Here is a 22,904-nt window from a genome sequence, read left to right as displayed (position 1 = left end):
CCTGGACAAACACTGGAAGGCTTTGCAATTTAATGGCCTAACTGTTTGTTAGAACAAATAGACCTATTCAATTCTGAGATCACAGTCAATCTGACGGTTTATAGTTGGTTGGTTTCTGCTTTCGAACTGTGAAACCCTGATTTGTTTTCAAGGTGTAAAATTAGCAGTAACATTTTCACATGCTAACGGATAAGCCCCTTATTGAAACATACGACTGCACTTGCTCGCTGCAGAGTCAAACTAACCTTGCTTAAAAACCCAGCACAAAGCCTATGGCCTGCCTGAATTTCACACAAGCCCTGAAGTGATACCAGGTGTGAACTGGCCAAGACATGAGCTGTCTGCTCAAGAGTAAATTTCAACTATTAATTTACAGGCTGGAGCAGGAGGTTTTCCACTCATTATTAAATTGTATTTTTTGTATAAAGCTCTGCAGAGTAGCAATGGAGTGCTTGAACGGAGCATGAGCAGTTAAAACAGTAATTCTCTGAAATTATTAGTCTTGGTAAATCATTCCAAACTCGGGAAAGGGGTGTTAAATCATCTCCCATTGGTTTAGCAATACATTCCACCTTGTAATCACACTAGTGTAAATAAGTATGAGGTTAAAAAATGAAAGAATACCTGAACTCAAACCTCTGCCTGGAGATCTTTGAACCAAAAGGAGTGAGAACAGCCTACAAGGAAAAGAAAAACAGTGAGAGGAGAAAGTGCATTTTACCACCTTAAAGCATTGGTTATTTTCTTCTGTTTAGTTGGGTGGGCCAAACTAAATTCTCAGAATCAGAGAGCCAAGATGAATTTTGAAAATATCAAACCAGACTGCAGTGAGAGAGTTGAAGATGGAGAAAGAAAAAGTCTGGCAAATTAAACATCCTGTAAACCTGGCCAGTGTGGAATGAGTTGCTGTTTCCAGTACAAACACCACTTTATCCAGCAATATCTCAGCATTAATCTACTTGAGAGACCTACTGGAGTTCAGACTTATAAAAAAGACATCTATTAGGATGCACTGAAAAATATACATGGAGTGTATGTGGTAAAGGAGGTACTGTAAAGACACAGTGATGTTCAAAGAGGATGCTTCAAAATTGCACGTGGGTGTTCCCAGCACTCTCTGTCCAGAGGACAGCTGCACCCAGATATGCAATTTATCTGCACCTATCTGCATTTTTCATTGTTTTTCTTTAACTTGAAAACCATTTGTTCCCATGAGGAAAGATAATTATACAGTAATACTATTACTCTCCTGCCTTGGTCTTGCCCCTTTTTATTTAAAAGTCCAATCTCTTTTAATGTCTCCACATAAGATAGGTTCTATATTCCCCTATTAATTTTAATAGTCCTTCTCTGTAGCCACTCCATTTTGAATTTGTCTTATTGTAGCCATTAGTGCCTGTAAGTTACTGTTAGATTTTTTTTATACTTGCCTTTCCTGTAGTTGCATCACTGTAATGATTCACAGACATCACACAACTTCTATGAAGCACAGGTTTTTCCCCTCCCTCAATAATAACTGATGATCTCTCTTTTTAAATCAGAAGTTGCTAAGTTACAATTCCTCCTACGCTCATGAGCGATACCACAGAACTGGTTCAAAAGGAATCCTACCAGCAACCTTGACAGAAAGCCCACACTTAACACACTGTTTTTAAAAAGTCCATTTACATTTTGGTTATCTCACCCTTGGCCATGCTGAGATGGGTTACTTTTTATTTAATAAATATTCTCTTAAATCATTCCCTTAATTCCCACTTGAAACATAGAAATTGTATATTACAACTTTCTGAATTGTGTGTTACTTAATCACCAACCTACAAAGAGCAGATGCCTTACTAGATACATCACAAGCACCTCAAGGAGATGAGGTCTGTGAGAAGTAAAACCACACACAATGCACAGAACACAACTGCCCCAATAGCTCTAACTCATAGAGGGGTATCCATGGACACAGGGTGCTTCACTGACATATTCAATTCCCAATAATGCCATTAAAATTTCTGTTTAAAGGCTAGATCACCTAATAGTAAAGGTAACACAACTGTCACTTAGATTTTCCCATCAAAGAGCTTCTAAAGCCTTAGATTTTTTTGTTTCCAGCTCTTGACATAAGTGATATTTTTTAATCTTTTACTGCATTTTCAATTGAAGGTTTTCATAAAATGGCAGAAAAAAAAGCCACAGTGAATCCTTTTCCTAATTACCATTAACACTATCATTGTCATTATCTGATGCAGAAGTGAGTTCTTTAGCTTTTTACTAAGGTTTCTTGCCTCTCTATATCTGTGAATGACATAGGAAAGGCTTTTATTGGAGGTCCTGAATAGACTCAGAGAAACATTTTTGGATCAGGGTGCTAGGCACATATACTCAGTGAGTTCCAGGGATCCATCTTTAAAATAACTGTGTCTTTTTAGTACTAAAATTCTGCTGTTTCATTACTGACATAGCTTAATTGCTTCACAATCAGGGGAAAAAAAATAGAAAGAAGAAGAAGAAAGAAAAAAGAAAAGCAGAAAATACCTGCCTGACTTAACCACTTTAAGCAGCATGGTGCAGAATATAACTTAACAGTCCAGTGAACTGTCAGTGGCAGAAGTAATTGCAAATTGGTGGGATAGTTCTCTAAGTGATGGGGATAGGAGTTTTTCATGCCTGTTTTTAATGGGCAAACAGCTCTCAGGGCAGCTTCATATTCTGTCATTAATTTGTAAAGATCCTTTATAACGTAGAAAAGTTAAGATAGCAAAAAAAAAAAAAAATCCAATTACATGTTTAATGACTTGGCATTTGTGGTAATGCTATCTAGCACTAATTCACCTGTTAGAAAACAGTCTATCTTTTAGTCCCTGGGGTTAATAGAGTGCAAAAGCCTAGTCTTATCTGAGGGTGGGAGAAAAGTGAGTAATTTTTTCCTACCAATAAGAAAGAAAAGCAATGACAAAATTGATTATGAATCTTCAACCTGCTTTTTTGAGCTTAGCACTTCTATTTATTATTAAATACCTTCTAAAAGAAAATAACAGGTTTCTAATTGCTGGTGTCTGACTCTTCCCCAGGATTTTGCAGAGGCACATGGGACGTTTTTCCCTTTGTAGCCAACATGAGCACCCACTGGAGTGAGGCTTATACCCGTATCATGTCACGGGGCTGTAGCGGCAAGGCTGCAGAGCCTGCCCTTGAGATCAAGGCCTGCTTCACTTCCATATGGAAATGGGATCCATAATAAATATAGTTCGATCACTCAATAGATGGACGTAGGATTTATCCTGGCCTCAGCTGCATGCTCATAACTACACTCAAATCAGCAGTGGATGCTTAAATGGGACTAAGAGCAGAATTTGTTCCACAACAGCAAAGAAATACAGCTTATGCAAACATACATATTCATTTTCATGTCTCCCTTTATCAGTCACTGCTTTATTTGCATCTCACCCTGAATAAAAGGTTAGAGAAGGCATTAGTAATGAACGCTCCCATTTTAAAACATTTCAATAGCCTGCAGTATAAATTGCATATTCTAACTGACTGCTCTGGTGTGAATTTCTGAGTCCACTGAAAGGAAGAGAGGCAGAATTTGGTGTGTTTATGCAACAACTTCTTTGCTTAATACCAGATTTGTCTGTGTCACAGCTAAACCAGGATTAGCAGCAGAAATACTAAATTATGTTACAATTCATACACTTCGTCTAGCCCATGTAAAACATGGAAATACTGTAATGTCAAAGCAGCAAACAAATAAACAAACCAACCAACCAACCAACAAACAAAAAAACCCCCAATTCTCATCAGTCCAGTGTCTAAAACCAGGAGTTTAAAGGTAAGTTCTGTCTAATGCTGGAACACAAGCCCTGCAATCAAGACTTATCACCCCTGTTCCTAACTCAGCTTGCAGTTCGTCTGGCTGGAGATGGCTAATGAAGGCCGAATACTGAGCATCCAGACTAATGAAATCCAGTGACTTCTGTAACCTTGGGTTTTCTGAGCAAGAACCCCCACAACTTGTACATGAACACTTTAAGGTCAATTATGGTTTTTTCTTCATGTTGTTTGGAGAGGAAAACATTGAACTTCCCAGTTCCCCAGCACCTTTCCTCTGTGGCACAGAAGCTACAAAATCCAACACACCCTGAAAAATCTGTACGTCTGGTGCTTGAAGAATTAACACTTCCAGTGTGCCCTTTAGTGATGTGGAGGTTACAGAAGAAATACATAAATTTCAGCTAAAGGAGGGGATTCACCCCATTTAATATTAGCTTATAAAAGCAGGGTTTAATACAAGTATGTCATCTAGGTTCCCTTTACAAGCTTTTAGAGAAAAGCAGGACTGCAGTGGGGGTACATCCTGACCTCACACAATTATTGAAGGTGAGTGTCACTGTCTTGCTCTTGAATATTACTGTCTCCTTCCCTTGACTCTAATGCAAGGGGAGACTATCCCAGACTAGGGAAAATTATGTATTCCAGCATGGCAATTTAATTTTAAAGAAAATAACAATCTTTTGTTTATGACCTGAATCCTTATTTGTATTTAGATGCTATGAAAATGGAGTCTTCTGTAACTGCATGGATGGATGGACTTAACTTTACTGTATGGTCAAACCCTATGTTTGTGGGTTTTACGTTTACGGGGTTTGTTTTGTTTCATTTTTCTGGTTTGTTTGTTTTTGGATTTTTTGCAAAGTTGTTATTATTGTTGATTCTTATTTGGAACAACCTAAAAGAGATGTTCAGCTACTTTGGGGAAGCATGGGGTGCAGAGTCAAACTTGTTTTCCCTAAGTTAGTTGAAAGTGATGTGCCCTCATTCCCATGGCAAGGAACATTTCCTTTAGCACAGCTGACAAGTTTTTCAAGGTGTTTCTGCACATCCTGTAGGGAAAGCAAATTGTCATCAAAATTGAAAATTCAGAATATGGGGGTTTTTTTGTTGTTTTTTTTTTTTTTTTCCCTGAAGGTCCTTAGGGCTCTTGAAATGCTAAGTAGAAAACTGAGCTCAATGCATATGGAGGAGATTTTCATATTTTAAAAGTCAGACAGAGTGTCAGCCAGCAGACGCAGCAACTCCAAGAATCTTCAAAAAGGCAGAAGCAGGAAAGTTTACTGCTTGTTCGGCGGACACATTATTTTAGCCTGTGTTCTGCAGATTGAGAGGCAGATTGCCTAGGGTCAGAGGGTGACCCTGCCCTGCAGCATGAGTATTTTTCCTTCTTTTTTTTTTAAGTGCAAATTTACATTTGGCTGCAACCTGCCTCCTTAATGATGGATCAGCCTTTTGTGCAGGTATAAGCTCTGATTGATGGGGCACGGGGATAGGAGAGGAGAATGGAGAAAACAAGTTTATAAATTTGACATAAGATTTGAATCGCAGCAGGAACTCTGCCAGTCTCCTTAGGCATAAAATTGAACTGGCTGGAGATATGTACTGCATGTGTGATGTTTCAGCACTTATTGCTTTCATTATATCTTTACTTACTCAGTTAACAGACTACTGAACTTGCAAAATCCAGCAGACTGGGGTTTTTTTTGAAAAACAAATTTTATGATGGGGGGCAGGGGAGAAAGAACTGAAAAACCTAAAATTATGTAACTACATGCTAGGACTTGATCTGAGGTAATGGAATACAATTTACTTGATTTCACTGAAGTTTCACTGATTTTCTCTAGGTGATGACCTGACTCAGTATTCTTGTTCAGCTTTAGCTTCTTCTTTTTTTTCCCTTCTGAATTGGCTGTGTTGTCATTTCATGTTTCCTATTATTATTATTATTCCTTCCCCTTCTTTGTTTTGGGAATTATATGGCTTATTGACTAAACAGCATTAGAAAACTAAAGTTAATGGGCCAAACTCTTCCCTAGTGCAACTTTATTGAGTTCAAGTTATATAGAGATGAATGAGTTCAGGGACTCTTCCAAAGAGAGTTACTGCAGAGGCTCATTCTATAACAAAAGGAAAGTCAGGAGCTTTGCTGTCATTTCAACAACTTCAATGTTTAAAGAAATCCAGTGCTTCATATTCAGCTGATGTAATGAAACCTGAGCGTACTAAGAGCAAAAAGCTAAAATCCCACCTTGTTTTAATGGATTAGAACAAATATTTCACTATTATCAAGAATTCATTTAATAATACTCTTGTTCAAGTCTACCTATTCCCTGGAGAACTCAAGTTGTAAGGCCAACCAGAGTGCCCATCTTCTCCATCATTTCATTATTCTTGGAGGGATTTTCAAGACACGCAGATGTGGAACATGGGGACATAGGTTAGGAGAGAGTTTGGCAGTGCTGGGTTAATGTTTGGACATGATGATCTCAAAGGTCTTTTCCAACCTAAATGATTCTTTGATTTTTATGTTCTATCAATGGCAACTGAGGGCTGGGCTGACTGACTGGTATGACAAATGTCCCAGGAGCAAGTGGAGACTGTGAGGATCTGGCTCCTTAAATTAGCAAAAATGCAGCACTAATCTGTATTGGGCTTAGAAAAAACAGACCTCTATGTCTGTGTCAAAATAAAAAAGGTTGTTCCTAACCAGGAGTTAGCACACCCATCTCATGGTCTTAGTGGAGCTCGTAAAGTGGAACTTGCAACGACAGACTGAGCAGCTGGTGCTGGTAACAGCAAAAGATGGGACTGAGTGGGTGAAGAGATGCCAGCAAGTCCTGGGTTCATCTGAGCACAAGGCATGATGCTGTTGTTTCTGGACACAAGGATGGGGAAACAAGAACTTAAGAAGGTTTGTTTACTCATAGGGTCACTTAATGAGAATAGGCTGAGCATACACTAGACTGTACTACTTAGCCATGGAAAAATAGAAAAATATAAAATCAGGTGGAAAGTGAATCTTGTTAGGTAAATATCATTCCACAAACAAAGCAATTGGTGCTCCAAGTCTTCAATTAGAACTTTATACATTACTTTGTGTTTTCTGGATCAGGATCCACAGAGCCACCTTATGTGAGAGCCCAAGCTCTCTGCAGGGGTATATACTGCTGGCTGAACACTCTCTGTTAGACCTTGGACATCTACTCCCAGCTCCCTATCATCTACATCTGAATTTGTCTGAACACATTACAAGGACAGCTTTGTTCCAAGGCTAGAACTGAGAAGAATCAGTTTTTGGGCCCAAGTGGTAAAACAAGGTTTGAATTTAATTCCAAAAGAACTGTTTCTTGCATACGCTTAAAATCACTTAACATCTACAGTATAACTATCAATGACCTTTTAATGTACTTACAAATAAATGTAAAACATACATTTGGGGAAGGTGGGGTGGGGGAGGGGAGAGGAGGGGAGGGGAGGGGTCTTTTCTAAAACTCCATTCTTATCCACTTTTAAATGAAATACAATAACCATGTGCTACCCACCTCTCCATTGTGGTTCTGAAAACCTGACCATCACTGTGGTATTTGAATAGCAGAAACTCTCTCTGCTGTACATCCAGCATGAAAAGTCTTTCTCAGGATATTACTAGAGGGAAAAAGGCAGTTGCCAAGTCAGTTTTGTTCCAGTTCATTAGTGACCAAAAGTCATTATCATCTGACAGATGCACTAAGGGTTATGTATATTTCCTAGTTGTCTCAGTCCAGTTTTTAGTGGACAGATGTCCACATTCAGGAAAGACAAAATGAGTCTGACAACACAGCTACTTTCAGCAACTTTGCTGAAACTCTTTACAAGGAACGTGGGACCTGGCTGAACATTTGATCAGTCCCTTTGCCTATTGTGGTAGCCCCTCTAGCAGAAAGTAGATGGTATACAAGGAATCAGCTTTGTCCTCTGGAAGATGGCATATATTTCTTGGTGGGATTGAGAGGTTACATATTTCTCTGTGTCTATCAGTCGAATGTGAACTGCGAGTGACACTTCTGCTTCAAAACAAGAAAAATAGCTCCATTCCCTCCAAAGAGAATAGTGTCAGCAGCAGACCTCTCTATTGCTCCCACTGTTTTCTTGACGTTTCACCTCATCAGACTTCTGGGAGCTGACAAACTATCAGACTGAAAAACAGAAGAGGGGTGGGGGAGATTCTAATGCATGAGCAGAGCAATGAAGAGTGTCAATCTCATGCTTGCTATATTTTTTCCAATGACAAGAATGGCATAATAGCAGCAAGTAACTACACGTAGGTGTAGCTAGCCAGTTACTTGCAGTCTTCAGGAGAAAAAAATAGATTTCTCTTGATATACTTTTTTCCAAAGAAATTGTAAACACTTACATATGCTGAGTTAAATTGGTGTTTCAAGATCAAACATTCAGGTAAGTGTTAGAGCACTACAGCAACATGTGTCTGGCCTGTCCTGGGGGAGAAAGCCAGGGCCTATCCCACTGCATCCACCAGGAAAAAGGGAAGACTTGCAGTGCCACCAGGGCAGGTCCAGACCGGGACATCAGGCACCTCTGTGGGGATGGGACATTAGTCTAAGAGTGGGAATTGGCTTAGTGGAGTGCATGGCTGGGCCAAGCAGGGCTGTTTTGGAGCAGGAGACTGATTTCTATGGCACTGCTGGAACACAGAACTACTTGAAATGGGGTTGCGGGCCAGAAGCAGGAGGAACTGGCCACCAATAAGTCCTCAAAGTCCCTCATGTCTCTCTCAGCTTCACCCCAAGCCTAGAAGGGACACATGCCCCTTCTTCTGTTGGAACAATGAAGGTCAGAATTGGCTTCACAATACAGGTGCAGCACCAGGAATCCTGACACTCTGGTTTGCTTCCAGAACTTGTTCCTGCTATTGACATTTATGCAGTTGCCTGTACAGTGTGCCCACCAGTTCACTCCCAGACTCCCTTGTGGGATGTATCTATTAGTCTCCTCAAGGAAGAAACCCAGAGTTGCCAGGAGAGTTTGCTTATGGGTGTGCTGCAGATCAGCAACAGGAGAACAGATGTGTCTTGTTTGAAACACAACACTTGGAACAATCCTGCCCTACTCCAAGAGGCCAAAAACAGAAACATTGCAATCACCACAGATGTGCCCTAGATGTCATACTATAAAAAACCTACAAGCAGTAAAACAACCCTTATATCATACAATCATATAACCAGAGGATGGTTTGGATTGGAAGGGACCTTAAGGATCTTCTAGTTCCAACCTCCTGCTCCCCTGCCATGGGCAAGGATACCATCCACTAGATCAGGTTGCTCCATCCAACCTGGCCTTGAACATTTCCATGGACGGGGCATCCAAAACTTCTCTGGAAAACCTGAACCAGAGCCTCACACAGTGTCTGCTACTACATCAAGCACTTTGAGCTGGAAAACACACACATAAATAATCATGTATTTTGGCCACAGGAGTGGTCACTGAAGCTTAGAAGAGAGAAGAGATGGGCCACTTGGGATATGGATGGACCACTCTGCAGGGGCCAAATCAAGAGAGGGTAGCTGTGAGTCACATGAACTACTCAACTCAGGGGCAACAGCCCACCATGGTTGCTTTTTATCATTTGGTATGGATGTGGCCACAAATGTCAAGTGCCCCGAAGGACATACAGAAGTGGCAGCAGAGAGTAAAACAGGATAATGTCCTTATCTACCTCTGCATGTGCTCCACAGGGAAGGGCCCCATTCAGCTCTACTTGCTGCAGATGTGTGGCAGTACAGACACTCGTCACCTCCAGCCAGAGCTGTCAAAGCACAGGCAATGGTTCTGGATGTTCATCACTGCCTCTTCCAAGTGCTTCAGGACCCTTCAAGGTGAAAGATACTCTTCCTATCTGCCTCTGTGGCAGTATTTGAGAACCCAGAAATGTAAGGTTATTAATATGAGAAAGTGGTATAAAATGACATTTCTGATTGAAATAGAATCTTTCTTCAATTTTATCGTCAAAAATGTCTCTCCTAAACGTATTTCTCTTCTTTTGTTTCACCTAATTTACTTATCTAGTTAGACACACTGGAATCTGAAAAAGTTGGGAGATAAACCACTTGAAAAACTTTTTTTAATGCTGACTTCAGAGGCCTTCTATAATTTTTTTCCTCTTATATTTTTCCTTTTATTTTTGTTTTTTTTTTAACAAAGCTTCAATAATGACCCAAAAATGCCTGCAGTGGTGAAAAATAGACTGTGACTGATACTAGTAATTCCATTGAGAAAAATTCTAATTTTTCCTGACAAAAAAATCATACCAAAACAGGTACACACATATAATATACTTGCTGTTTGTGCACACAGACATACATTGCTTAGCCTTAAAACCGTGAGATTTATTTGTCTTTTAAATTTTTACAGTTTTATGTTTTACTTTTTCTTCACACCCAAGAAGAAAAATATGCTTGTTTATTCCTATTATGGAAAGCAGAGATTTTATGTAACAAAAAATAGGGCTGGAACCAAAGTAACAAACAAAAGCCATCAAAAATTATAAGGCAAGCAACAAATGAATGGCAACTGCCAGGGCTGTTTAAACTGTAAATGTGATCAGAAAGGAGAGAATGAAGATAGAAAAATATGGATAAAAGATCACCTTTACTGCGAGGAATTTGTTAATTTCATTATATTTAAGTTACGTTTTGCACTCATGATACATGCCAGTGTGGTAGTGCCGGAAAGCAAAGACTTCATTTTAGTGATACATGGTTCTGGGTCGTGAACTTCTCTAGTTTCCTGCTTGTTTTGGAGAAAAAGGAAGGAAAGACTTTCTGGTCACAGCACCTGAGAAGGAAAAAAAAGTCCTTTTTCTCTTAAAAGAAGTGTTCCCTCCCCTGCTTTGGCCTCTTCCCTCATAGCTGCTTGCAGGAGAAGAGGACTAGCTGAGATGTCCTTCCACATCCACCTGTTAACCCTGTCCTGATGTGAAAATGGAAGAGAAAATGCTGTTTCCAGCTGACTATTATCTTTTTTTTTTTTTTTTTAAGTCTGAGCTATGCTGGGAGACAGCATCTCTGTCTGGGTCCTTCCTCAGGACCAGTACTGCTCTAAGTATAGTGAACTAGACCAAAATAGCACTTTTTATACTTTTGTTCAGCAGTCCTGAGAAGTTCAGCAGCTGTGATGGATCAAAACACAAAACTGTCAGTGCTAGCTGCTTTACCTACATAGACAGAGCAAGTATAGCATAATAATGACTATATGCACATAGTATCTATATTTTTGTCACTTAAAGGTGCCCACAATCTGTATTAATTCTCAAAACACTAAATAACTTTTGAAATCATACTGTTATTTACAATATTTTAGTTGTGGGCAGTTTCTGGTTGCCTCTGCCAGATGTACAATGATTGTGTGACCCCTGCCCTGGTGAAGACCCTTTCCTTGAGCTGAGATTATTGAACACATATGTAAACTACTTAATTAATCATAATAGATGAGCTTTACTAGAAAAGTTATCATCTTCTGTGTATAAATAATGGCATAGTTGGATGAAGCTCTGAGCTCTGGGGGGAGCCCTGGTCTAGGGGATGGAGCCCTGGGCTAGGGGAAGGTGTCACTGCCCATGGCAGGAGGCTGGAAATCAAGGAGGTTTATGTTCCCTTCCAACCCAAACGATTCTATGAGGGTCCAAAGGAGCCCACAAGGATGGTGAAAGGTCTGGAGGTGAAGTTTTAAGAGCAGTAGCAGAGGTCACTTGGTTTGTTCAGCCTGGAGGAGACTGAGGGGAGACCTCACTGTGGTCTTCAAGATCCTCATGAGGGGAAGAGGATGGGCAGGTACCGATCTCCCCACTCTTGTGACCAGCAATAGGACCTGAAGGAATGGCATGAAGCTGAGTCAGGGGAGGTTTAGGTTGGATTACAGGAAAAAGTTTTTCTGCCAGAGGGTCGTTGGGCACTGGAACAGGCTCCCCAGGGATGTGGTCACAGCACCAAGCCTGTCTGAGTTCAAGAAGCCCTTGGGCAATACTCTCAAACACACGGTTCCTACCACACAGTTGAGGTATCCTGTTCAGGGCCAGGAGCTGGACTCGATGATCCTTGTGGGTCCCTTCAAACTCAGCCTACTCTGTGATTCTATGAGCCTGTTGCCAGGCGCCATCCCTCTCCGCCCTCAGGCGGCACAGGAGCCATCCCGCGCGCAGCCAGAGCCGCAGCCATCTCGCTGCCGAGGCTGCCGCCGCCATGTTACGCTCCGCGCACCCGCGGTGGTGGGGGCGGTGGGGGGACCCCGCGGGCCGGCGGCCATTTTGGTCAAGGGCCGGCACTGCTCCTTCCTCCCTTACTCAAGATGGCGTCAGCCGCGCATGCTCGGAGCGGGGCCGGGGAGGCCGGCTGTGCTGCCCGCGAGCGCTGAGGGGGCGGGCGGGGAGCAACGGCGGCGGCAGCCATGGGCGAGACTGAGAGGCTTTATTATGTGTACAGCTGCGACCTGGACATCAACGTGCAGCTGAAGATGTGAGTGAGCTGCGTCGGGGCTTAGTGGGAAGCGGTCGCTGCCGCTGGGGGATGGAGGGGGGGAGTACCGGGCCGCCCAGCCCCTCTGCGGGGTGCGCTGGTGCCGCAGCCCGGTGGTGCCTGGGGACAGGCGGTGCTGGCTCAGCTCCGGGTGCCGCGTCCCTGCCAGCGTCCCGGCCCGCGGGGAGGCGGCGGGACGGGGCGGGCGAGGGACCGGGCTGGAGCTGTGCTGGAGCTGTGCTGCGAGCGCGTGTCAGACGTCCCGTGTCCTCAGGTGCTCTAAGACAGCAATTGTCAGTGCAGGCTCCCATAGCTCCTCACCTGTCATAGAATCACAGATTGGTTTGCGTTACAAGGGACCGTTAAAGCCTGTCCTGTTACACCCCTTTGCATGGACAGGGACACCTTCACTGTCCCGGGTTGCTCCAAGCCCTGTCCGACCTGGCCTTGAACGCTCCCAGGGATGGGGCAGCCACAGCTTCTCCGGCCAACCTGCGCCAGTGCATCACCACCCTCACGTAAAGAATTTTTTTCTAACTAATCTGGAGCTATTCCGTCTGAAGCCATCCCCCCTTGTCCTGTCACTACGTGGTCTTGTAAATATTCTCGCCCGTTCTGTCCTGTAAGTTCCCTTCAGGAAGTGGAAGGCCACCACGGCGTCAGAGCTCGCTCCTCAGTGTTAAGGGAAGGAGATAAACTGGTGACACTCTTCCTGCTTGCTTCCATGCTCCTGTGAGAGCACGGTGCTCTTAGTGGGATGCTTTATTGTAGGAAGATCCAGGTGGTGCAGCACATAAATATGTTCCTACCTGGGCATGTGGAAGCACTTTTGTTGAAGCTGGAGTTACCACACAGTGATGTAATTTTTGGTTTGTTTTTTAAGCTACTTTTGTTCATCACAGCAATGGGAAGTTTTGTGTAGGAGGGGTGCTGGTTCTAAAAGGTAGTGTACCCAATGGTGCTATGTTAAAGTATGTTCCACTTTTCTGTCAAACTAACTTGGAGAAGCTTATTCAGGGTTGTTTAACTTCTGAACAGGTGATGGTAGTGGAAAGTGGCCCTGCTTATGACAGGGGTTGGGACTGGATCATCTTTAAAGTCCCTGCGAGCCCAGACCCTTCTGTGCCATCAGGAGCCAGATTCTTGTGACCTCTTTGACAGTTCGTTCCACCAAGCAAAATTATAACTAACATTTTTTTTTATTTTAGCACATAGAAGTGTATGTCATCCTTAGAATGTGCAGTGCCAGTTCCTTGCAAGTAACTTGTTTGTTTACTCTGAAGTAGTTTTGTGAAACAAATAGATTTTTGTTTGGTGGAAGATTGATCTTACATGTTTTCCCATCACCACCACTACAGTTCCTTTTTTTTGTTTGTTTGTTTTAAGATGTGCATCCACAGTCAGATATATAATGTGCATGATTGTTTTCATTGTGGTATAGCTGAAGCCTGAGAAATTCCATCAGTTCCTGTTAACAGTAGCAAAGTGTTTCAAGGCTTTAACCAGATTTTATTTGAACAATCTGCTTAAGTGAACTTTATTTTGTTTTAGGTTGGAGAGATGATTGTCTCCCAAATCCAGTCATATATTTCATAGATACTAAAAATTAAGATTTACTTACCATAGTTGTTTTGTTTTATTTTTCCCAAATAGTGTTTGGACCACATGTAATCTGATGTTTGTTTTGTCTTTTTTAATAATAGGAGCATATGTAATCTCATTTATTGTTGCCCTACTTAAGGGCTCTCTGAAAATCCACAGGTTGTACTAGAAGTTACCTCCATTTAAAGGACAAACAAATAATTCTTGCCTTCCCTGCTCTTTCCCCCACCCCCGCCTAAATCAGTACTGCAATAATACAGTTCGTGTTTGCTCAGCATTTTACATCCCAAGTTCCTCTCTGGTGTTTGGATTTCACTACCAGCAAGTAATGCAAAGTAAAAATAGCCTCAGAACTGGGTAATTTAAATATGAGCTACATAAATGCAATAGGATTTCCACTATGGATAGAATAAATTTGGGTTTATTTGTGTTTTCTCTTTTTCCTCCTCCTCTCCTGCCCCCTCCCCCATAGAGGAAGTCTGGAAGGGAAAAGAGAACAGAAAAGCTACAAAGCTCTCTTAGAAGATCCAATGCTGAAGTTCTCGGGACTGTACCAGGAGACCTGTTCTGACTTGTATGTAACTTGCCAGGTGTTTGCAGAAGGAAAGCCTCTTGCTCTTCCAGTTAGAACTTCCTACAAAGCTTTTAGCACTAGATGGAAGTAAGTGACTTGCCTTTTATTTCGTATTCCTCCTAGTTACTGGGGCATCAAGCTTTTGTTTCTATCACAAAGATCTGTTTTCTCTTGTCTTCTTCAAAATGGCTTATGTTTCTTCAAGTGTCTGTATGGTTAGTGTTATACTGACAGCACAAAACCAACCTTTTTGTGTAAAGGGTAAGCGATAAAATTGCTACTTGTGTGCTTGGGCATGTCTTGCTTCTTAAGTAACTTCTGGGGCCTGGAGTGGCACTTTTTCATACTGTTTGCTGACAGCCTGATCCTTGCTACTCAGTCATCAAGCTAGAGTATTTTTCTTTTGGTCTGTAGCCTTTTACTCATGCTTCGGACAGGTGTTTGTATGGTTAAAGCCCACAGGAAGATAGTCCATCTGCCTTAAGAAATTTTTACTCTGAGGAGAATCTGGGTTGTGTAAACTAACAGAGAGTAAGTTGAATTCTAAAGCTTTGTGACTAATAAACAGTGTTTCTCTGCAGCTGGAATGAGTGGCTGAAACTGCCTGTGAAGTATCCAGACTTGCCTCGCAATGCTCAGGTGGCTCTGACCATCTGGGATGTGTATGGACCTGGTAAAGCCGTTCCTGTGGGAGGAACAACGGTCTCGCTCTTCGGAAAATATGGGTATACTGCTTTTTCTTCTCTGGTGCACATCTGAAGCTCACCTGTGAATAGTAAGGTAGCAGGGGTTATGAGAGATAAGGTTTTAAATATTTTGTAAACTAGGTAACTAGGTTAACAATTCCGTGTTTGAAAAATCAAGATACGTAGGTGATTTGCTCCATTTATTCCTAAGTGTAATTTCACACGTGCTGCAGTGTTGTATGAAATAAGTCTTCTCCTGTAAAACACCAAATTTAGGCTTTTTTTTTTATGATCTACAAGCTTGGATTTTAAGATGGCAAGTGCTGAAATCACTTCACATCTACACCCTTGTAATGCATGGATGCCAGTACTGATTACTTAAAACAGTTTATTTAATTGGCTTGCAATTAGGCTGTGAAAGCAGTGTTATTTATAGGGAATAAAATGTCACTCAGTAAATCAGCACCTTTCAAAGTTAATATGCTGTGATCCAATAGAGGGTGTGTTCGGTAAATTTGTGGATGGTAAGACGAAGGTGGGAATGATTATAAGTGTGCTGGAAGGTGAACAGTACCTTGAAAGGATCTTGCCTAAGTGCAAAGGTGACTGAAAAAGAGGTTGTGGTCTAAGGAAGATTATGAGGCACAGGTACTTTTTTTTTTGCAATTGATTGTTATCACATACAGAGTGGGGAGCAGCTGCTGAGGAAAACAGAGGAAGAGACTTGTAGTTTAGAGTGATTCTTAAGCTTTGTGTGGTTCAGCATCGTGGTGCTCTTGTAAAATGTGCAAACAACGTTGACTACATGAACAGTTTACAAGTACGTGCATCAGAGACTCTGCTGTATCCTTTCCCTTTCCTTTCTTATCCTTTCTTTTTCCACTCAGCTGGGGTATGTTCTGTTCTTTGCAACCAACTTCAAGCAAGTTTCTGACTACTGGGAGTCTGTATCATTGAATATCTAGCAAACAGGTGTGATGGAGGAGGTGTTGAACCTAGTGAGGCTGAAAAAAAGAATGTAGGAACATTTTTCTAATATGTACTTAGTGTTGGAAAATGGGGAGAAATAGCCTGTTTTGTCTTGCCCGTGGATGAGAAGTAATAAGGTTATACTGAAGTGTAGGAAAAGTTTAGATAATGATTAGGAAAGCTGCTCTAATGATGCTTGAATGCAGAAAGTGATTGTAAAGAGAGGTTGTATCTCTCTCATTGAGAATGCTGCTTATACAAAAAAGAATGACATTGCCTTAGGGCAAAAAACTGAACTGGATCAATTGGACTGTGCCCCAAAGACTGCTGGGAGCTGTTAAAGCATTAGAGCACAGTACCTGGAAAAAGATGAAAATAAATTTCATTTATAAGTCTTACTTCCAGCATGTGGGACTTGGATGAAGTAGATGGAGAAAAACCAACAAAACTGTTTTGAACTTTGTAGTTTGTAAATGAAAACCATTGTAGTAGTATTCCACAAAGTGTAAATTCGAGATCAGATAGTCTTTCTAATTGTTATATCTCATTTTTAATGGTTTACTTTTTAAAATGTTCCTATCAGTTGTATTTACCTGAAGTTGTTAGAGTTAGGTGATCAGCTCTTTTTGGCAAAGCTAATGCACTTTATTTCTTGGGGCATCTTTTATGGGTGGATCAGCTAAAATATGCAAGGGAAGCAGGGTTTTGCACAGAAAAGATGTGGTCAGTTACCCTGCAAATTTCTGTTCACTGCATGCTTTCAATTATCAATTCAAGTTCAAGCATTGGTGGAGACAGTGGTGTGTGGATGGTTGTGGCTTTTTTTGCTTGGTACATATATTTTTTTTTTTATTTGGCAGCTCAGAAGGCTGCTTTATGTTTATTGATTTTCAAATGCAACTAAGGTAGTTTTTTAGTTGATTGTTTTCATACTGGCTGACATAGAGTTAAGAATACAAGAGGAGCGCTTCATTGCAAATTGTAAAACTGTGAAGGTTGAGTTTTCTCCTCGATTTGCATTTGTACCACCCCACTAACTTTGGCAGTTACCTATTTTACTTCCACTTGCCAAGTAAGTTATCTCAGGCTTCACAACTTTCTTCTAAACTCCATGTTCCAGTAAAACAAAGGCTATAGAGGGCACAAGGTGCAAGGCACTTTTGCAGTAGAGTTCAATTATGCAATTTTGTAGTTTTGGCAAAGGAAGCCCCTTCATTTTCTTGCAGCTGCTGCTGAACTTTGATTACTGACAGCTGTATTATTTTGAATTTACTGAAGTGATTCTGCATTTTTCCCTGCAGTATGTTTCGACAAGGAATGCATGACTTGAAAGTCTGGCCCAACGTAGAAGCTGATGGCTCAGAGCCCACCAAAACTCCTGGGAGAACCAGCAGTACAGTCTCTGAAGATCAAATGAGCCGCTTGGCAAAGGTAATGGAATAGCAAGTAACCTTTAAAATGTATGTGACAAGTGTGCATTTCACTGGAGTGAAATGAAGACAGCTTTCTTGCTGCTTTCTCACGAGAGCTCTCTTCCTTTGGTTATTTAGGCGTTTCAAAGGATTTATACAAAGGAGTAAAGCAGATCATATTTAATTGCTTCTGAAGTGTTTTTTAAAAGGGGACATATAAGTACCTTCTAATACTCATAGCATTCTGTTGGAGCAACTTAAGATTTGAATTCTTTGTAAAGAATGAAAACATGAATATGCCTTGAGGATGCTTAAAGCTAAAATTCCATCAGGTTTAGTAAGAACATCTCCTAACAGTAACTTGTGAGGACAGTGGTTTCTTTCAGAAGGCATCCATTAACTTTGAGGCTGTCTGGTGTAGTGTTCAGAAGTGTGTGACATACCTCCACATTAGAAAGAACTTGAATAAAACTGAAAAAATTAACCCAAGTTTCATTCATTTAAGCTCATGAATATTTATATTAGTATTTTCTCCTCCAAGCTTTTGATGGCAGAGTATATTCTTGATCAGAGTGTGCTAGTTACTGGACGGTTTTACTAGCTGATCTCTGATTATTCAGGTGAGCTTACCCTAAGCTTTCCAAACCACTCAGTCCACTTACTCAGTGAGCTTTCTTCTGAATTTTGGTCTCCCAGGTTTTATCTAGACCTTTGTGCAACTCCCAGTGAAAGATAGAACCATTTTCTCATTTAGAGATTTATGACAGCAGTAAACTAACTTTCATTAGGGTCCCTGTTTTATTAGTGTAGTTTTCATTGAATTTATAATGGAAAGCTTGTTAAAGCCAGTGGTTCCCCATTTCTTGATCACAGTAGAAGAAATGCCCTCTGGCCTAAGGAATCTCTGTAGACAGACACTAAAGATCAAGTCTTGTCATGGTAATATGATGGATGCAGTGGGTTTCTGAGAAAGACTTTGACAGTGTACGCCATCCTTTTCATGTTAGTTGTTATGCAAACATTACCACTCACACTCTCTAGCTCAAAAAGCACAAATAAAGTAGACTACTTCAGTTTTAAAATAGGTCATTCTGTTTTAGCCTGTTATTTTTGCATTTGGAAGATGATGGCTCAAGGCCTCTGAGGAATAGGAGGGAATTCTCTCACATCCCATTTGAGAGTTGTAGTTAATGGCTAACAGAAAGCTAATAACATCACTGCCCCCATTCTTCTGAAAGCTGTTTTGGGAGATGCTAATTTCTGAAGGATGAGTGTTTCCACTGATATTTTGTTGTGCTCCTTTTTATAAAAACATTTTACCATCAGACACTAGGGAAATTAGTAGGGTTTCTGGGTAGTGTGTCTATGGGAGCTTTCATTTGCACAGCTGTTTACACAGCAGATGAGGTTCTTGTGATGTGTCATTCCTAAGTAGCCATTGTTCAAACACAATCAGCTTTAGTTTTTCTGTGTCTTACTCATCAGTTGCTAAATGCCTCCTCATACTACTCCCTGTGAAGGTATATTTAAATACAGGTAAAAGAACTAGGACTAGGTACATACAGGGTGAGTTTGTGTGGACTTTGTTGTTCTTGGTTTGGTTTTTTTTCTGTTTATTGAACAGACTCGTCCAGTGTTGTGCTATTGATTGATATCTGGTACCAGAGCCCAAACTAGACTCCTCCAGATAACAGGTAACTTTTGAGAAGAGCTTGTAAAAGATCTTTTCTCCATCTAAAAGATAACTCTTCTCTTGACATGCTTCTGAGTTTATGTCTGTATGTGTTTTTTATTATTACACAGAATTTATATAAAACCAATGACTGGCTGGTCAAGGAGTTGCATCCTTTTGCCTTAAGTAATTGATATTGTGGCAAGTCTCTCATGTTGAGGTGCTATATGGTTGTGCTCTCAGAAAACACATGAATGTTGCTAGTAAAATTGCTACTGATGACAAAGCCATGGCTTTGCATTCTGGAGGCATTGTGAATGCAGATTTTTTGTATACTAAGGAATATTAATGGGAAGAGAGTGGAATATTTTATCATGCTCCAGCATTAATGACATTAAGATATTTCTCCTGTGAGTGGTGTGTTAAATTATTCTACTTATGCTTAAAGTACTCTTAAGTTCTTTCTGATCCATTCATTTCCCTCATACCTTCTGCTGGCTGAATGAAATTAGATAATAATGATATTGAGATACTATCTAAGGGGATGCATCTTACTTAGTAGCAGATGATGAATGCTTCTTTCCCTCAAGGGGATACACTAGCTTCTCTCTTATTTTAAGCTTTAAATATTAATCCAAGACAACAGTTTTTCGTGTGTATCTTTATGCCCACAGATCTTCCAGGTCTTGTATGCAGACCTAATAAATTGTTGTCTTATGACTTTTTTCCTCTATAAGGCAGGTTTAGAGGTTTAAAATATTAATCAATTTCTTCTGAAACATACAATATTACTTTTATTTTCTTTATTCTCTAGTGCAGTGAACAAGAAAATGAACTAAGAATTTGTGACCAAGTTTTTTTCCCCAAGACTTTGATGAGATAGACTTTAGCCCAACATAGTTGTGCTTGTACTGTTAAGACATCAGTTTAGTGGGTATTTGAGAGAGAATAATGAAGCAGTACAATTGGTGCAAACCCTTTACTTCTCTATTTTCTTTATATTTACTAAAATAGTAAATTTTATTTTTGGTGTACCTCTAGTGTTGAGCTATGAAAGGTCTAGTGCACGTATCTAACAGACTGCAACCCGGACATCTCCCAGTGTATGCCAAGTCTTAAATCTTCTGTGTTGCTTTTTGGTACTAATACAATCTCCGGTTCTGTGTGGAAGCAGCAGGCTGCTGTTGTGTTCTCCTGTGCCCAATACCTTCAATTCCTACTCTCTTAGGTCTCTGTATATTGCCTGTCCCACAGCTGGGCAAGAAGTGACAGTGGGTGTGACTGTATGGCCTGTTCCTATTTAGATACTCATGGGTGGGCAGGCTGGCCACAGAACAAAGTTATAATGCAATAATGGTTGTAAACTTTACCCTAAGAAGAATAATTTTGAGGGGTCTCTTTGCTAGCTATTTTCTAGGCAGATTCTGATTTCTCTGAGAGATGAAGGAACTTCATGTCTTCTAGTCCCTCTGCATCTTTTGCATTCTGCAATAATTACTGATTTCTTTTGAAGAACACGTGTGATTTCTTAGGAGTTGAAGGGATGATCTTCTCATTTGTGTGGTCTGCTGCTGGATGTTTCATAAACAATGGTGTTAGTGTATCTGAAACTACAAGTAGTATGCTCTCATCTTATCTTCCATTCTTAATGACTCCTTTAAACAACTTCCTTGCTGTTGCTACAGCAATTTGTAAACTTATCAATAAAACTTGAGCTACTTATGAGATGACTGAAAGAAAGAGAGAGCAAACTGTCTGTGACTTGCTCTAAGATCTTCAGTTGATGCAGTTACAGACCCAGTCTGGAAACCTGTTTAGATAAGGCTGACACGGGCAGAATTATTCAATATGGATAGTTTTTGAAATACTTTAGTTTTGTTTGGCTTGGTGAGTTTTACTATATGAAACATAGTAATACAAAAAATGGAATGTCTTTCTCACATGACTTTAGTTAAAAAATATGTTCCTGTTTTTGCTATGTTAAAAATGCAAAGGTGATGTGCTTGGATAATTATTATGGTCTTTGCTGGGATTGGTATTTATTTTTATGTTGTGATTTGTTTACAAGGTGTGTACTATGTTACTATGTGTATGCTGTGCAAGGTGAGTTTTTTTCAGTTCCTTTATTTTTTTCCTCTGATTTCATATTAGTGTCTCTGTTGTAATTTTTGTGTTCTTTTTCTTGCACTGAGCAATTTAACTGTTATCATTGTGTTTTTTTCATGCAGCTCACCAAGTCTCATCGGCAAGGTCACATGGTGAAGGTGGACTGGCTGGACAGACTCACCTTTAGAGAAATAGAAATGATCAATGAGGTAAGTCATTGTACATCAGATTTGGAATTTTGGGGGGTTTTATCTTGCTAATATGAACCTTCAGTTGTTCAGGAGACCGAACTCTTAACTGCTTGTCCTACTTTTCTTCAAACACTAGTGCATATGATAAAGGAAAAAGTAATTCTTTGGAAGCCTAAAGTTGATTTTACTTTAGCACTAATGAGAATCACAGAATAGTTGGATTTGGAAGGGACCTTTAAAAGCCATCTAGTCCAACCCCTCTGCAGTGAGCAGGGACATCTTCAGTTGGATCAGGATTCTCTGAGCTCCATCCAGGCTGACATTGAATATTTCTGGAGATGAGGTTTCGCCATCTTTCTGGACAATCTGTGCCAGTGCCTCAGCACCCTCACAGTAAACTCCTCTCACTCCATGCCCTTGTCTGAAGTGCCTCTCCAGCTCTCTTGCAGGTCCCCTTTAGGAACTGGAAGGATCTCTAAAGGCCCTGGAGCCTCCTCTTGTCCAGGCTGAACAACCCCAGTTCTCCCAGCCTGTCTCCACAGCAGGGGCACTCGAGGCAATGGGGCATCTTAGTAGCCGCCTGGACTCCCTCCATCAGGTCCACATCTTTTTTGTGTTGAGATCCCAGAAGTGGATGCAGCTCTGCAGGTGGGGTCTCACAGCACAGAGGGGCAGAGTCCCCTCCCATGACCTGCTGCCCACCCTGCTGAAGAGCAGCTCAGCACAGAGTTGGTTTTGGGGCAGCCTGTGCACGTGGCCAGCTTATGTCCAGCGTTTCATCCACCACAGTACATAGCTGTCTTACCTGTTTTCAGCTTCAAATGAACTTGATCATGGAAGACAGACTTTATTAATGATTTGGAGCAGCTTGGAACAAACACTGTTAGGCATGACTAACTTAGCTCTAGGATTTAGATTGTGATGGGAAGCTTTTTAGATATATGACCTGTTCCTTGGCTTCAGACCTGTTCAACTTTATTTTTTTTAACTTTGAGTGCTGAGAAAAGACATTTGTAAGATTTGAATGGATATTTTAAAAAAGAGAATAGTCTGATGATTTAATGCCTGAATGAGATTTTAACCCTCATTGGGAAAAATCAGCTCAAATTGTTTAATTTGTTATACTCATCTTGCAGCAAAGAACTCTTTTTTTTCCTGTTTTGTACCCTGAGATTTTTGTTGTCTTATCTGTAATTAGAGCTTTGGAAATCAGATTCTTTTTTAACTAAAATCTGTGTTTTTATAAACCTTTATAAATACTTTGATGTTTTTTAGAAATAAGCTTATCCTCTTTTTTTTTCTTTTTTTTTTTTTTTCCTCTTCACTGACAATAAAAGTACAGCAAAACAAAAATTCCTGGACT

The 22,904-nt window shown here is 40.7% G+C and overlaps 1 protein-coding gene and 1 long non-coding RNA gene across 5 annotated transcripts in view; one reads left to right on the top strand and one right to left on the bottom strand.

The window, feature by feature from the left end:
- LOC138103724 (uncharacterized) overlaps nt 1-12,091 on the bottom strand; it is a 47,102-nt gene extending 35,011 nt beyond the window's left edge. For all 3 annotated transcript variants that reach the window (XR_011147817.1, XR_011147819.1, XR_011147818.1), the window contains exons 1-3: nt 11,863-12,091; nt 7,365-7,467; nt 625-677 (exon numbers count right to left, since the gene is read on the bottom strand). This is a non-coding gene — a long non-coding RNA (uncharacterized lncRNA). The remainder of the gene's footprint in view (nt 1-624; nt 678-7,364; nt 7,468-11,862) is intronic.
- Nucleotides 12,092-12,194: 103 nt separating this feature from the next.
- Nucleotides 12,195-22,904, top strand: part of PIK3C3 (phosphatidylinositol 3-kinase catalytic subunit type 3) — a 74,106-nt gene continuing 63,396 nt past the window's right edge. Inside the window, exons 1-5 of one of the 2 annotated variants that reach the window (XM_069001658.1) lie at nt 12,195-12,329; nt 14,404-14,592; nt 15,087-15,230; nt 17,462-17,591; nt 21,473-21,559. In XM_069001658.1, coding sequence (XP_068857759.1) covers nt 12,262-12,329; nt 14,404-14,592; nt 15,087-15,230; nt 17,462-17,591; nt 21,473-21,559 — 618 coding nt within the window. In that variant the 5' untranslated portion in view covers nt 12,195-12,261. The remainder of the gene's footprint in view (nt 12,330-14,403; nt 14,593-15,086; nt 15,231-17,461; nt 17,592-21,472; nt 21,560-22,904) is intronic. The other variant, XM_069001659.1, reaches the window with a different exon arrangement.

Source organism: Aphelocoma coerulescens (assembly GCF_041296385.1).
Source record: "Aphelocoma coerulescens isolate FSJ_1873_10779 chromosome Z unlocalized genomic scaffold, UR_Acoe_1.0 ChrZ, whole genome shotgun sequence".
Classification (NCBI taxonomy): Eukaryota; Metazoa; Chordata; class Aves; order Passeriformes; family Corvidae; genus Aphelocoma; species Aphelocoma coerulescens.
The sequence above is the reverse complement of the archived record's forward strand: the minus strand, read 5'-3'. Positions and strand labels throughout refer to the sequence as shown.